This window comes from Aulonocara sp. 'chitande type north' Nkhata Bay, linkage group LG22 (genome assembly GCF_057382095.1).
Source record: "Aulonocara sp. 'chitande type north' Nkhata Bay isolate Kocher_YH1m ecotype deep benthic linkage group LG22, A_spYH_male_GT1.1, whole genome shotgun sequence".
NCBI lineage: Eukaryota > Metazoa > Chordata > Actinopteri > Cichliformes > Cichlidae > Aulonocara > Aulonocara sp. 'chitande type north' Nkhata Bay.
Genome location: NC_141364.1, coordinates 26,150,270 through 26,165,335, shown reverse-complemented (window position 1 = coordinate 26,165,335; position 15,066 = coordinate 26,150,270). Strand labels below are relative to the sequence as shown.

Here is a 15,066-nt window from a genome sequence, read left to right as displayed (position 1 = left end):
ATGTTCTGGAAATTTTTCTAAGCTTATTTTGGACTTGTTGGTTCTCCTGTTTTGTCCCATCAGCCCAGTTTGGGAAACATCTGTAATATTAATTAGAGAAGTAAAAAAATAACGATCATTAAACTGCTCAAATCTGTCTAACAGGTTCACTGTCATTTCATTTCATTTCATTTTTTTATTTATTTCACACTTGGTACTACAAATCAAACAAAACAACCACATCTTCTATCAACAAAACACAACAACCATGTGTGAAAAGGAGCAGGAAGAAGAAAATATTCTTATTAAACCCTGCCCCCTATCTACCATCGAACTTATATCACCGATGGGCACCAAAAATCAAGAACAAACTAATATTGACATTTCTCTCCGGTCGAATCCCAAACCAACATCACATTCATTCGCATTCTTCATACTGAGTTATCGTTTTAAACATATAACACTTTTTAAAACATTGTAGATTTATACAATTCTTTAAATTATAATGAAGTGAATTCCACAGTCTTATACCCCTAACCGTTGTGCTCATTAATCTTTGTGTAGTCCTGGCTAACTGATGTTTAAAATAAAATTTCCTTCTAGTCTCTTCTCCCCCTGAACACATCAAAAATACTCTTTGTAACTTAAAAGGCAAAATATTATTTTTAGCCTTAAACATAATTAATAATGTCCGTAATTTCACTAAATCTCCTAATTTTAATAATTTTGATTCTATAAATAATTTGTTTGTATGTTCTCTATATTTAACATTATGAATTATTCGTATAACTTTCTTCTGTAATAGGTTTAAAGGTTTTATGGCATTCTCATATGTATTCCCCCAAACTTCAACACAATAGTTGATATATGAAAAAAACAAAGAAAAATATAAAATACGCATTGTTTTATAATTTAATAAATCTCTTATACTACCCAAAATATAAATACTTTTGACCATTTTCTTTCTAATATGTTCAATATGAGATTTCCATGTCAAATTCTCATCCACTATTACACCCAAAAAACGAAATTCAGTAACTCTTTCAATCAATTCTTCCTCTATAAACATAATGACTTTATCCTCCTTTACACGATTGCCAAATATCATATATTTCGTTTTTGTCAGATTCAAAGATAATTTATTTACATCAAACCATTTTTTTATTCTTAACATCTCAGAAGTCATAATTTCAACCAAGTCTTTCAAATTCTCTCCAGAGCAATAAAAATTTGTGTCATCTGCAAATAAAATCGAATTTAACCTTTTAGATACGTCACAAATATCATTAATATATAAATTAAAGAGTTTAGGTCCCAAAATTGAACCTTGAGGAACACCACATACAATCTTCAGTCTTTCAGAAGTATTGCCAAAATAATAAACATATTGCAACCTATTCTCTAAATAACTCATTAACCAATTCAATGCTACTCCTCTCACTCCATGGTTATACAATTTAGAAATCAAAATAGAATGTTGTATCGTATCAAAAGCTTTTTTTAAATCAACAAATACTCCCACTGTGTATTTATTATTATGTGTTGCAGATGAAATATCTTCAATAAAAGTCAACAACGCTAATGCCGTTGACCTATTTTTACGAAATCCAAATTGGTTTTCATGTATTAGTTGATATTTTTCAATAAAACTATCAAGTCTTTGTGCAAAGAGTTTTTCTAGCAATTTTGAAAACTGTGATAAAAGAGACACTGGCCTATAATTGTTAAAACTATGCTTATCTCCTGATTTATATAATGGTATTACTTTTGCCACTTTCATTCTGTCAGGGAATACTCCTGACTGTAGCGAAAGATTAAAAATATAACAAAGAGGAGTACTTATACAATCTATTGTCTTTTTAATTATGACCATGTCTATACCTTCACAATCAGTAGATTTTTTATTTTTACAATTTTTTACGATTGCTACTATTTCTTTTATGGTAGTATCGGCTAAGAATATGGAATTAACCATTCTATTATCACCTATCCAGGCTTCCTCATCTCCTGGATCATCATTTTTCCTGATTAGATTTGCTAAGGTAGGTCCAACATTTACAAAAAAAGAATTGAATTCGTTTGCTACTTCGGTCTTATCTTTAACAACTTGATTATTATTAATAAAATAATTAGGCCGAACTATGGGTGTGTTCTTATTACCCAATACCTCTTTAAAAATATTCCAAATGCCCTTAATATTATTTTTGTTTTCCTGAAAAACTTTATTATAGTAATCTTTCTTAGCTTTCCTCAATATTAATACCAACTTATTTTTTTTTTTTTTTTTTTTTTTTTTTTTAAACTTTTATTTAACTTTTTTTCCCCAACAAATATAAGACTGGTTCACATCCAAAATAATAACACTACACAGCACTAGAATATTACAACATTATGTCCATAACTGTTGTCCTCTAGGATCCAGTTTATAGGTTACTCCCAGTGCTTCCAGTGGTCTCTTCCATTTGTAGACAAAGATTCGGGAGCTCCCATCAATATAATGTCCCAGCCTGATCAGAGTCATAACTTCAATGATGAGCGACTTCCATAGAGAAATGGAGGGAGGCTCAGCCCCCACCCATCTCAACATAATGCTTTTCCTGGCCAACATTAACAGTGACTGAATTACATGCTCATGTTGTACCAGTGAGACAGGAATATATCCCAATATACACATTAATGGGTTTTCTGTCACCTGATGACCAATGGCTGTACTAATATTGGCGCAGACCTCTTTCCAAAATGACTGAATAATAGCACATTCCCACAAGCAGTGGAATCTAGTGCCCACTCTGACCTTACACTTGAGACAGTTTGGAGATATTCCCATATTATACTTACTATAAATATATGGAGAAATATACACATTGTGCAAAATTTTGTACTGCAGTTCTTTAAATCGGTTACAAACAGAGATTTTGGATGGAAGGAGCAAGATTTTGTCCCATGCCTGTATATCTATTTCACATTTAAGCAGCGTCCCCCAAGATTTTCTCAACCATGCCAGTTTATCCTCGATTAGGGCATAAATCTCGGAATAAAACTTTGATACAAAATGTTTATGCTCCCTATTATCCAAAAAAAATTTCTCCAACCGAAAAGAGGCAGTTGAGATTCGTAATGTTTTAGCATTTTTTAACACATAATTTCTCAGTTGCAAATACTTATAAAACTCAGTCTTTGACATAGAATACTGGGACTTCAAGGATTCAAATGATTTAAACTCACCATGTTTAAAGAGGTCATAAAACCTCTTTACACCTACTTTATGCCATCCCACAAAGCTTGACCCTATGTTTTGTGGCAGAAGGTCTAGATTATTTATAAACGTTGACAAGATATTAAACGGAAGACTACTGTTAAAAATTTTTCTCAGTTTTCGCCACGTCCACATAGCATTATATATCAGTGGGTTATGCTTTATTACGTGAGGTAAGTCATTTAGACGTTTCCCTAAGAAGTTAACAGGTGAGGATGGTTTACATAATACTTCCTCAATATTTAGCCATGGCAGATCAGAATGTTCATGTATCCAGGAAGAAAGAATCCTCGCTTGTATTGAGAGGACATAATTTTCTATGTTTGGCACTCCCCACCCACCCAGATCTTTCGGTAACTGTAGTGTCTCCAATTTAATTTTGGGTTTTCTTCCTGCCCAAATGAAATCCACCATAGCCTTGTTAATTACTTTAATATCTTCTGATTTCAAGATTGCAAACAACATGCCTGTGGGATATAATATTTTCGGTAGGATTACCATTTTAATGAGATTTATTCTTCCCAAAAATGATATCGGAAGTGATCTCCATCTTGTCAGCATCTCCCGAAGATCTTGAACCATTCCATTAATATTTTCTCTATATAAGTGTCCAACATTTGGTGTAACTTTAACTCCCAAATATACAAAACCTGATGGTGCCCAATGAAAGGGTTTAACATATAAAGGTTCATTATCCCCTCCACTACACAAAGTCATTATAACAGATTTATCAAAATTTACTTTGTATCCAGATATAAGACCAAAGTCCTTGATGCACCTAATAAGAACGGGTAAAGAGTTAACCGGGTCAGTCAGTGTCAGAAGAATATCGTCTGCATAAAGCAGAATTTTATGTTGTCTATCCCCAATTTTAACTCCAAGAACACTTGGATTTTGTCTAATGGCCATGGCCAAGGGCTCGATGGCCAAAGCAAATAATAGTGGTGACAATGGGCTACCTTGTGCTGTACCTCTGCTCAGTGAAAATGGGGAAGATAACAAGCCGTTAGTTAACACAGATGCTATTGGCGATTTGTATATAATTTTGATCCACCCCAGAAAGTTTTTTCCAAACCCAAATCTTCTCATTATTTCAAACATATATTCCCATTCAATTCTATCGAATGCCTTTTCGGCATCCATAGAAACAACAACCCCAGGGATCTGATTAAAATTTAAAAAATGAATAATATTAAATAGGCGTCGAGTATTATTATAAGAATTCCTCCCCTTAATAAAACCTGTCTGATCAGCATGCACGATAGAACACATTACTTTTTCTAGCCTAAGAGCCAGTATCTTTGAAAGTATCTTATTATCAACACCAAGAAGGCTAATAGGCCTGTAAGATGAGCATGACTCTGGATTTTTATCTTTTTTAGCTATCAATATTATATTAGCCTGGTACATAGATTCTGGGAGTTTCGATTCTTCAAATGCTTTATTAAAAACCCTTAATATTAAACTATTTAACTTCATTTTCATTACCTTAAAAAATTCTACTGGGAAACCATCTGCCCCAGGACATTTCCCTGACTGGAGTGCAGATATAGCTTTATCCACCTCTATCATTGTTATGGGTGACTCCAGCAGGCTTACCTGATCTTCAGAAAGCTGAGGGAATACTAAGTCGTTTAGGAAGAAGCCTGAGTTAAGCCTTGTTATGTCCATCTCAGATCGATATAGGTTTGTATAGAATTCTCTGAAGCACTCATTAATCTGACGGTTTCCTACTTGTCTTTCACCATTCACATCCACAATAGCTGTGATAAAGGAACTTGATGGAGTATTCCTTGCAAGACGAGCCAGAAAGCGGTTAGGCTTACTAGCTGATTCAAAAAGCCGTTGTCTGGCAAGAAGGACATCTCTTTCAGCCTTTCGCATTATCAAATTACGCAAAGATGTCCTGGCAATATTAAGCTCACTTAATGTTTCAGCTGATTTTGTTACATAGTATTGTTTCTCCAGCTTTTTGATATTATTCTCGATCTCTAACTGCCTTGTTAATCGTTGCTTCCTTTTATGACTTGTGTATGAAATAATCATCCCTCTCATGTAAGCCTTATAGCTATCCCATAAAGTTCTCGTGTCTATCTCCTCTTTGTCATTTATTTCTAGGAATACTGTTGTTTGCTCTGTTATGAAATGTATAAATTTCTCATCCAAAAGAGACAGTGTGCTCATCTTCCAAGACCTAGAGCGCTCAATATGTCTCATGGGTTGAATGGTTAAGACAACAGGAGCATGGTCAGAGAGACCTATATGACCAATATTTACCTGCTGAACTAACTGACTGATACACTTGGACATAAAAATATAATCTATACGAGATGCTGACAAGTGAGGGTTAGAATGGAAAGTGTACTCCTTAGATAGTGGATTATAGTGTCGCCAAACATCTATAAGGTCAAGCTCATTTATAATTTGCCAAAGGGCTTTGGAGTTTTTGGTCAAGATAGATTGTGGGGGAAATTTATCCATTTTAGGGCATAAAGCACAGTTAAAGTCACCCGCTAATATTATATTAGCACAGTCCATGTCCACTAATTGACTAAATAATACCATATAAAATTCGCCATCCTGTGCATTCGGCGCATATATATTACCTAGGAGAACAGTTTCCCCATGCAACATCCCTTTAACCAATATATATCTTCCTTCATTGTCCTTGTGAGTGGCTATAACGTTGAAGGGAAGATTTTTGTGTATAAGGGTAATAACCCCCCTTTTATTTGTGGAGTAGGATGAGAAAAAAATTTGACCAACCCAATCTCTACAGTATTTTCTGTGTTCATCATCTGTCAAATGGGTTTCTTGCAAAAAAGCAATGTGAGTCAAATCTTTCTTCAGAGAATTTAAAATGGACTTTTTTTTCACCACATTGTTGGACCCTTTAACATTCCAAGTACTTATCTTAACTGACCAACTTATTTTTATATAGTTTATATTTCATTTCCGCATTTTTAGTTCTATATATTATATACTCCCTATATAAATTATTTTTCTTTTTACACGCATTTGCAAGACCCTTAGTTATCCAAGGTTTCATATTTATATTCTTTTTCTTATGCTTAAATGATATCAATGGACAATGTTTATCATACAAGGCCAAATATATATTTAGAAATACTCCATATGCAATGTTGACCTCATTAACATAAACCTCCTTCCAGTCCGTTTCCATGAGATCTTGTCTAAACCTATTAATTGCTTCATCATTTCTTAACCTTCTATAACTCACAAAACTAGCTTCTTTCTTTCTTTTCATATTTAAATCGAAAATAAAAAAGACTGGTAGATGATCGCTTATATCATTTATGATGAGGCCACTTTCAATATTATTCTCCAAACTATTAATAAAAATATGATCAATTAGTGTTTCTGATTTATCCGTTATTCTACTCGGCTTTATAATTAAAGGATAAAATCCTTTACCATATAATAATTCAAAAAAATCTGACGAAGCCTTATCATTTGTCACTTTACAAAGATCAATATTATAATCACCACACAAACATACAGTCTTATTTCCCTTAACCTTACTCAATAAATTTTCTACTGCTTCTGTAAATAACTCAATCTGTGATCCCGGTTTCCTATATATACACGTTACAATTATATTACTTCTCTTTTCTATATCCAATTCTACTGTCACAGACTCCATTAAATCATCCATAACAACAGACATACATTCAACTTTTTTACATTTCAAATCACAATTAACGAAAAGTGCCACCCCTCCTGCCTTTGTCTTAATTCTATTCACAAAGTACAAATCGTATCCTTCAATACAAAAATTACAACCCTTATTCTCATCTAACCATGTTTCAGACAGAGCAATTATTTGAAACTTGCCTCTCAGACTATACAGAAAATCTTCAATCGAAGCAAAACTTCTATAAAGACTTCTGCAGTTAATATGAATTAAAGAAAATGTATTGGCTATATCAACCTTATCCCTGAATTGCTCCTCTGTAAAATAATCACATGTGACATTAATTGTATTAAGCACATTCCTTTCAGGGTCAATACCTACTTCAAAATCATATGATTTATAATCTGTGTTGTCAAACATAATGCATAAATTATTCTAGCGCTATCTATTACCTCATAAGAAGGAGAAGGAAACAAAAAAGAGAAAAGAAGGAGAAAAAAAAAAAACTGAAAAAGGAAAGAAAAGATCCTAAGCAATCTCACATTCATTTATCAACATATTTTAAAGTCCGTTGATCTTGTTATCTTCCATATCCAATTTTACAATTTCCTTTTGTCCTTTTCCTCCCGAGGTAGCATTTGACCTTGCCAAAAATAAACTAGTTATAGCCATAATTGGTCGCAACCATTTGTCTATCTTAATCATATTATCACGTATAATTGTCCAATTCCTCAAGTTCCTTAATCGTTACAACCTTGGCTTCTTCTGGTGTTCCATTCAGTTTAATCATCACTTTGCAATTCCTGGTCCAGGTTGCTTGAATCTTTTTCTCCTTCCGTAAAATACGAGCTTGTCTTGCAATATCTGCATTTCTTTTTGTAAGATGTTCATTCAAATATACTCCACTTCCTTTCAAAAGGCTGGACCGTCTCAGCAATTCTACTTTGTGTTTTCGATTAACAAATCTCACTACAATTGCTGGAGGAGCATTTTTGTGCCTTCTAGGAAGAGTATAGCATGCAGATATATTGTTACTATGCAGGGGAAGATTTTTACTCGAAAAGAATTCCACAACCTGCCGTTCCAACGATTGTAGCTCCTCCATCGGGGGCACGTCCTCTCCTCGTTTTGCACCAGTCCCAGATTCAGTAACTCTCGCATATGTTCTGTGTTTAGTTTCCAGACCTGTAATGACCATTTCCTCGAGTCGAGCCTGCTGTTCTAGGTCGTCCACCTTCCTTTCCAAAAAATGGATTGTCTTATCTTTCTCCTTGACCAGATCTTTTAGTTCTTTGATTTGCTCCATCATCGACATTAATATTCCTTGTTGCTTATTTACTTTTTCAATTTCCGACGTTAACGAATTAAGTGAATGCTTAATCTCTTCCAGATCTTCTTCGACTTTCTTCATCTTTGCCATTTTGTCTCTCTTTGATGTCAATTATTAGTACCTTTGTTTGCCCAAACAAAATCTATAGCCAGAATTATTTGGAATTTTTTCTTATCACCAAACATTACGGCACCACCGCAAGGACGCCAATCCGGCTGTAATCACTCAGGAGCTGCTTCATGTCATCACTATGACATGAAGCAGCTTATGAGATTTCAAAATAAAGCCAGGTAAAAGAAAACATGTCCATCATATGCAAAGCTTCATTGAAAACACCACACCCAAACATATAACGATATGAAAGGTTTAGACCTTCTTCAAAAATCCGGCATCCTTTAATTCAGACTTTGTTTATAGAGGGTGGTGCACTGAGCAGTCGCTCCCTTATTAATGAAAGCCCAGTGCGAAAGGCAGAACAAACCTCCACAATGGCAGCAAAGGAGGATTAATGCATGCAGAGCAGGCTCTAATTCAACATAACGAACAACTGTACAAAAACCCCAGCTACCATTGTCTATTTGTCATTCAGCACATGCTCTGTTTTAATATATGATCTCTCAACAGAAAATTAGTATAGTATGCAGTGTCTCGATGCATGCTGAATCATCCAGGTAAGGAAATTCAAAACTTCTAGTGAGTCTGAAGAAGTCACTGAAAACTGAATAGTGTGTCTGCTACGTCCAGATGAACAGAATGAACTTTTTTTGATATGTCGTGCAACGTAAGCAAAATCAGCATACTGAAAGGAATGCAGACACAGGAAATACCTTGATGTAAAATAATAATTTTAAAAAACAAAGGAGAAGAAGAAAAAGAAAAAAGGCATAAATCACACTTTCTCGATAAGCATTTGTTTGAAGTATGACTAAATGCAAATTGCAAAAGCTGACAAGATCCCTAACCACACAGGAGCACAGCACTATCATTCTAACTTCCACTCTAGCTACTTTATACACTGTTTCCCCCCTGGCTTCATTGTCTTTTATTATGTTTTAGAAAAGTTTTTCACTATTTAACATTCAGTGTCTAATGTTTAGTCCTGACATGCTGTAGTTTTTTCATGTTTCCCTTTGACTCGGATTTTTTTCCCATCTACCCTCAAATTCTTTGTCTGCCTTTGGATCAAAGAGTTTCTAAAAAAAATCAAGACAAGTCACCTCTTTTTAAAAATGTACATCAGGTTGACATGACATCATCTTCTCGAGTGTCATTTATCTTAGTGTGACAGATCTTTGGTAGGAGCACAGAAATGGGATGAGGCTTATTTCCAGGAATCGTGACAAAGCCGACTGGCGCTATAAAGCCAGGGCTTTCACCCACTCCAGCTTCAGTCTTAAACATTCCTCGACTTCACCTGTCAGGTTAAGCGCTTCACTCTGAAATCATGGCCAAGGACATGACTCTGCTGTGGGCTTCCGGATCGCATGCCTGCTGGAGGATAATGATCGCTCTGGAGGAGAAGAACCTGCAAGGATACAACCAAAAACAACTCTACTTTGAGAAGGGGGAGCACAAGTCAAAGGAAGTCATGGAGATCAACCCCAGGGGTCAGGTAGGTTCATATCACACTATGTAAACACTCATATTTGAAATCTGCATTTGTTTTCCTGAAATTGAGAAAAAGGAGTATTCACTTGGCATTCACAAAGTGTTTATGGTTTGCACTGTCTCTTAAAGCTTCCTGCCTTCAAATGTGGGGATGTACCCCTCAACGAGTCCTGTGCTGCATGCTTTCATCTGGAGGTGAGAACTCAAATGATGACTTGAATCTGAATGTTATGTCTCCACAGAGTTTCTAGTTTGGAGAACTACTTGTGATTATATGTTAAACAATGCATTGCATAAACAGACACCCCACACCACAGAGGTAAAAACAACAACAGTGCTTCTTACTGCATGTTAAAAATTTCCATGTCTCCTCCAACAGTGCAAGTACAAGACGCAGGGAACCAAGCTGATCCCTGACTGCGAGGTTGGGAGAGCGCAGATATTGCAGCGTGTGTTTGAGGTTAACGCGCTCGTTGAGAAATCATGTAAGTTTGTTCTGACGCACTTCTGATCCTGAACTCTCTTCATCACAGTGTGTGTACCCCGAACAACGTTAGAACCACAGGGATTTAGTGAGTCTGTAAAGGATATATCAAGGCTGCTAAATCTCTTTCTGTGTGACCTGGCTGATGTTGTCATTCAGAGGTCTGTGCTCTGGGATTTTGAACTGCGGAACTTGGCAACACTAAAAACCCATGTTGATGTTTGTTAATCCCGCCAGTGATCACATGCTCAGACTAGTTTTGCATGCAAAGTCACTTGTTTGTCTTGAGATTTGGCACTTTAGCACCTTGGCACAATATAAAATTCAGTTTTTTGCTTTTTACACATTTCCAGCAAGCATTATCTACTACAACTTGAGGGTCCCAGAGGGGGAGAGACACGACTCTGCCGTTAAGAGAAACAAAGAGGCTCTGACCGCTGAGTTGAAGCTGTGGGAGGGATACCTGCAGGTGTGTGAATGACCTGTGTGCACGCGATCTCAACGACTAAACTAAACCCAGAATACAAACGTTGGAAATTCACAGGAGTAGATTTTAAACCTTGCCAGAAATAAGCTGGTCCATAAATTTCTTTTTAGATTTTGTTGTTTTAGCCACACATATATGTATGTGCTCCAGAATTACAAAGAAAATAGGTGCTCTGGAAAAAGTAGTGTTTTCTCTTTGAATAAAAACATTTAATCTTTGCAGGATAGGAGTGATGAGGCTTCATTTTAGTTCCCTTTAAGAAAATCCTTAAACAGTAGCATAAATGTAAATATGAGGTATAATTAAAGCAGCAGAAGTAGATGCAAAACAGCTGCATGGTGGTTAGCAGTGTAGCATCACAGCAATAAGGTTTATATCACAAAATCAATCTTGCCTTTGAATTTAAGGATATAATTTATATATCTTTTATTTTTAGGCCTCGAGCGGTTTCATCGTAGGAAAGGACTTTACCTTGGCCGACGTGGTTGTTTACCCAAACGTTGCTTATCTCTTCCACTACGGGTAAGAGGACTAAATGACCAGACACATGAATGAATAGAATAATAGTAGAAATGAATTCACACTGACTTTCTTCTTTCCTGTAGGCTTTCTGAACAGCGTTACCCCAAACTGGCAGAATACTATAAAGGTCTGATGAACAGACCCAGCATCAAAGCCAGCTGGCCTCCTACTTGGAAGAACGCACCGAAACAGGAAACACTGAAAGACATCTGAGATTCAGGCGCTCATTTGTTACCACTCCTTGCACTGCACTAGTGATTCATATGCATTTTTTAAAATATAATTTGTGACAATAATGTGTGATTATTACTGTGCTGTGACCAAAATAAGCAATAAAAACTGAGTTTCAATTTTGTTCACTTTGTTAAGTTGATATCATTTAATGTTAACCAAAATCAAACATCGGTTTTCCACACCACTCACTGCAAATTTGATGTTTGGATGTCAGGCTAAAACTGTGTGATTTTTTCCCCCATTTTGAGACGACTTTTCAGTTGTGCGACCGTTTTGGGGATTGGCCTGGGTTTTGCCTTGATCGTGTGTTGTGCATCGTGTAGTATACATGGGGTAACGAGAAGCGATTAACACCTCACAGCCTGCTCCCAATCAGCAATCGTACGGTCGCAAGAAAATCAACCTGTTTAAAATCCTGGTCGCCCCTCGTGAGGGTATTGCACTGTTGAAGCAGTGCCATGAGCAAAGACATGTGCAAACACAGAAATGTCGGTGAAAAAGACGGAGCAGCACGGCAGTGCAGCGTGTGATCTGGACACAAGCGATGGAGTCCCACCTTGTCGAACTTTGACAAATTCATCCGAGCCTTTTCAATATGGCCTCACAAAATTATCACGACCACAACAACCGTGAAAAGAGTTGGATGGACATTGCTGCTCAATTGCAGCTGCCAGGTCAATGTTTTTCATTAGCAATTCAGGAAAGTTGATGGTGGTGTGCGTGTATGTGTGAGTGAAAGACAGAGAGGGAGAGCGAGAGACAGATTTTGTGTTATAAACTTCATGTTATGGACGCACAGTATGAGCACTCAGCCCCTGTGATTCAATTGTACAGTTTGAGCAGGGGCTGAATAACATGACTGAAAAAATTGCACAGTGTTTGCCCAGCTTAAGAATCTGCATTACATCCTTCCTGCAGCTTTGCAGATTTGACAGGAGACGTCACTAGACCAAGCTAAAAAGTGTCTGTGTGGGAAACTGAATAATTACTAATCAAACTGTTTTTATTTCTTTTCAATATAAGTTCTCACTGCTGCTATAACATAGGAGATATAAGAACCCTTTTCATTTATGCTTCCCCAGCAAAGTAGTAGTGACAGGATTCTACAGAGCCCCTTAAGTGAAATTGGAGAGAAAATAATTGAAGATGCATTTTTGCGAGATCCTGCAAACGTTTTTCATTTCAGTCCATGCACTTTCAACTCAGTAGTGAGACTTAGGAAACAACCATAGTGATGGAAGTCACACACTCGCGAGAAAGATTGAGCTCGGGCTAAACTATAAAGACTCAGTGCTTTGCAGTGCACACAGTTGTGTGAGAGACATCTGAAGATAGATGTAAATGGAAGGGGAAACACTTGGGGCCAGACATCCTCTGACTTGGTGGTCTTGGTTGAATTCATTGACAAGCAGCTGTGGTACTCTGGACAGCTCGCCAGTATTTTGAGTGACTGTATTTTAAACATTTACGGAGACTTTTAAAATTTGATCCTTTAGTTTAAGCCAAATAACTTGTTTTGCCTTTTCTATTACATTCCATTTCAACTTTATAGCAAATGGGAATACAATAATGTCAAATACTGTTGTTTGCCCTACAGTCTGCAAAAAAAAAAAAGATAAGTCTTGTTTTTATTGGAAATCTTCATAGTGCAAGTGATCTATCAAGTTTTGAAGATGGAAACTCACTGCAAGGACAGAACAGTCATGTTGAGGCTGTAACTACAATTACTGAGTGCAAAGATTTTAAAGTGAAACTAAATGAGCAACAGATGTTTTATTATAAGCCACTTACGATATAGTCATCCACCCTCCCAAACAGAAAAGAACGCAGTTCTCTAAAACAGTAGATTTTAAAGTTTTATACATAAATCTCACATAAGACTTATTTTAACATAATATCACTTAATCAAGGCGTGTCTTTTGATTTGGTAAAAATAATAATAATAATGTGGTACATGTTGTATGTGAAATGTCAACCTGCCACCTGCAATTCATACTCAAAATACATTAAGAAGACTGTCTACACATAAACTTCTGTGTGTGTGTGTGTGTGTGTGTGTGTGTGTGTGTGTGTGTGTGTGTGTGTGTGTGTGTGTGTGTGTGTGTGTGTGTGTGTGTGTGTGTGTCTTTTCGTTCTTTCTTAATGGGACAGCCAGGCTAAGTCCTATGGGGAAAAAAGGATCACAGAATGTAATTTCCATTACTTTCCAGTAGCTGTGTTTTCAGTTCGGTGCAGTTATACAAGCAGTTTAAAAATTGAGTCACAGAGCAGCTCACAGATGTGACTATTCAATGGGATGAACACATTCACTTCAGCTCAAGTTTATTTATATAGCACCAAATCACAACAGTTGCTTCAAGGTGCTTTATACTGTGAGGTAAAGATTAAGCTTATCTTTGGCTTAACTTTTCTCTTCTAAAAAGCACACACAAAACATAAAATGCTGCAAGATATATGGGCTGCATACAATAAATCCAGCCCTGTTTGTACTGAGCAGTGCACCGAGCAGTCCCTCCGTTATTAATGAATGTCCTCCCCGAGGAAGATTGATGCATGCAGAGCAGGTTGCAATACAACGCAACAAAACCAACAGCAATAAAAAAAAAAAACAAAGAAACAAAAATTGTCATTCTGTACTTGCTCTCTTTTAGATTTGTGTAATACTGATTTATTATCAAACCAGATTACCTGCCGTTCTTTGCATGTGTGAGCAAACTGCCCTTTGAAACGGACTTAAAATGCTGACATAGCAACTGCAGTAATGTAGGCGCACACACAGTTTGCCTCATTGCCTTACTGATACAACGATACTCACAGCTGCTTAGGTGCCCGCTGCAAAGAGGTCAAAGATTCAGAGAAGCAAACTGCCGAGTATGCACCAACAATAAAATATTATTACTTTATTTTATTTGCATTGTCACGGTCCTATTAGATGCATTCAGTGTAATTGTGATTTATCGGTTATGTCAGAACTGTGTGCAGATTTGAATAAAAAGTGCTGAATCACAGTGAGTTTCACTTCTCAGGGCGTCGTTCACCAGCAGCAGCAGCAGCAAAACAATGAACTACTGCAGGAATCAGTTCAATATAACCACAATTCATTTTTACTCTTTTCCTTTTTCTAATCAATCGTTACTGATATGCAACAGTTATTAGCAATAAAATGTTCAGAGAATTAACTCCAAATAGCGACACGATCCCTAACCACACAGGAGAAGGCAGTAACACTCAAACTTTCATATCCCACTACAAAGTTAAGTGTTTAATGTTTAGTCACATTTTTCCCATCTAGCCTCAGATTTTTTTTCTGCCTTCAGATCAAAGACTTTCTGAGAAAAGCAAGACTAGTCACCTCTCCTCCAAATGCCTTTGGTGAAATTTGGGACTAGAGTCCTATTTAAAGACAAATCACGCAGAAATGGTTAATAAATCAGATTTTTTAAAAAGTGTCACATAAGGTTGACATGACACCAAGTTTAAACTTCATAAGTGTCATTTATCTTGCCTGCCA

At 36.4% G+C, this 15,066-nt stretch overlaps 1 protein-coding gene across 1 annotated transcript; it reads left to right on the top strand.

The window, feature by feature from the left end:
* Positions 1 to 9,598: 9,598 nt before the first annotated feature.
* Positions 9,599 to 11,676, top strand: LOC147304293 (glutathione S-transferase A-like). The gene is made up of 6 exons (XM_086280138.1): positions 9,599 to 9,832; positions 9,958 to 10,023; positions 10,208 to 10,313; positions 10,666 to 10,781; positions 11,236 to 11,321; positions 11,405 to 11,676. Exons 1-6 carry the CDS (start codon positions 9,665 to 9,667, stop codon positions 11,532 to 11,534), a joined length of 672 nt encoding a protein of 223 aa, XP_086136264.1. The 5' UTR covers positions 9,599 to 9,664; the 3' UTR covers positions 11,535 to 11,676.
* The last annotated feature ends 3,390 nt before the right edge of the window (positions 11,677 to 15,066 follow it).

Excerpts from the sequence above, each read along its gene's own strand:
- LOC147304293 (XM_086280138.1), top strand. The coding sequence starts at position 9,665 with ATGGCCAAGGACATGACTCTGCTGTGGGCTTCCGGATCGCATGCCTGC. Across the intron at positions 10,024-10,207 it reads CTGCATGCTTTCATCTGGAG|TGCAAGTACAAGACGCAGGG; the intron begins GTGAGAACTCAA and ends CTCCTCCAACAG. Across the intron at positions 10,314-10,665 it reads CGCGCTCGTTGAGAAATCAT|CAAGCATTATCTACTACAAC; the intron begins GTAAGTTTGTTC and ends ACACATTTCCAG.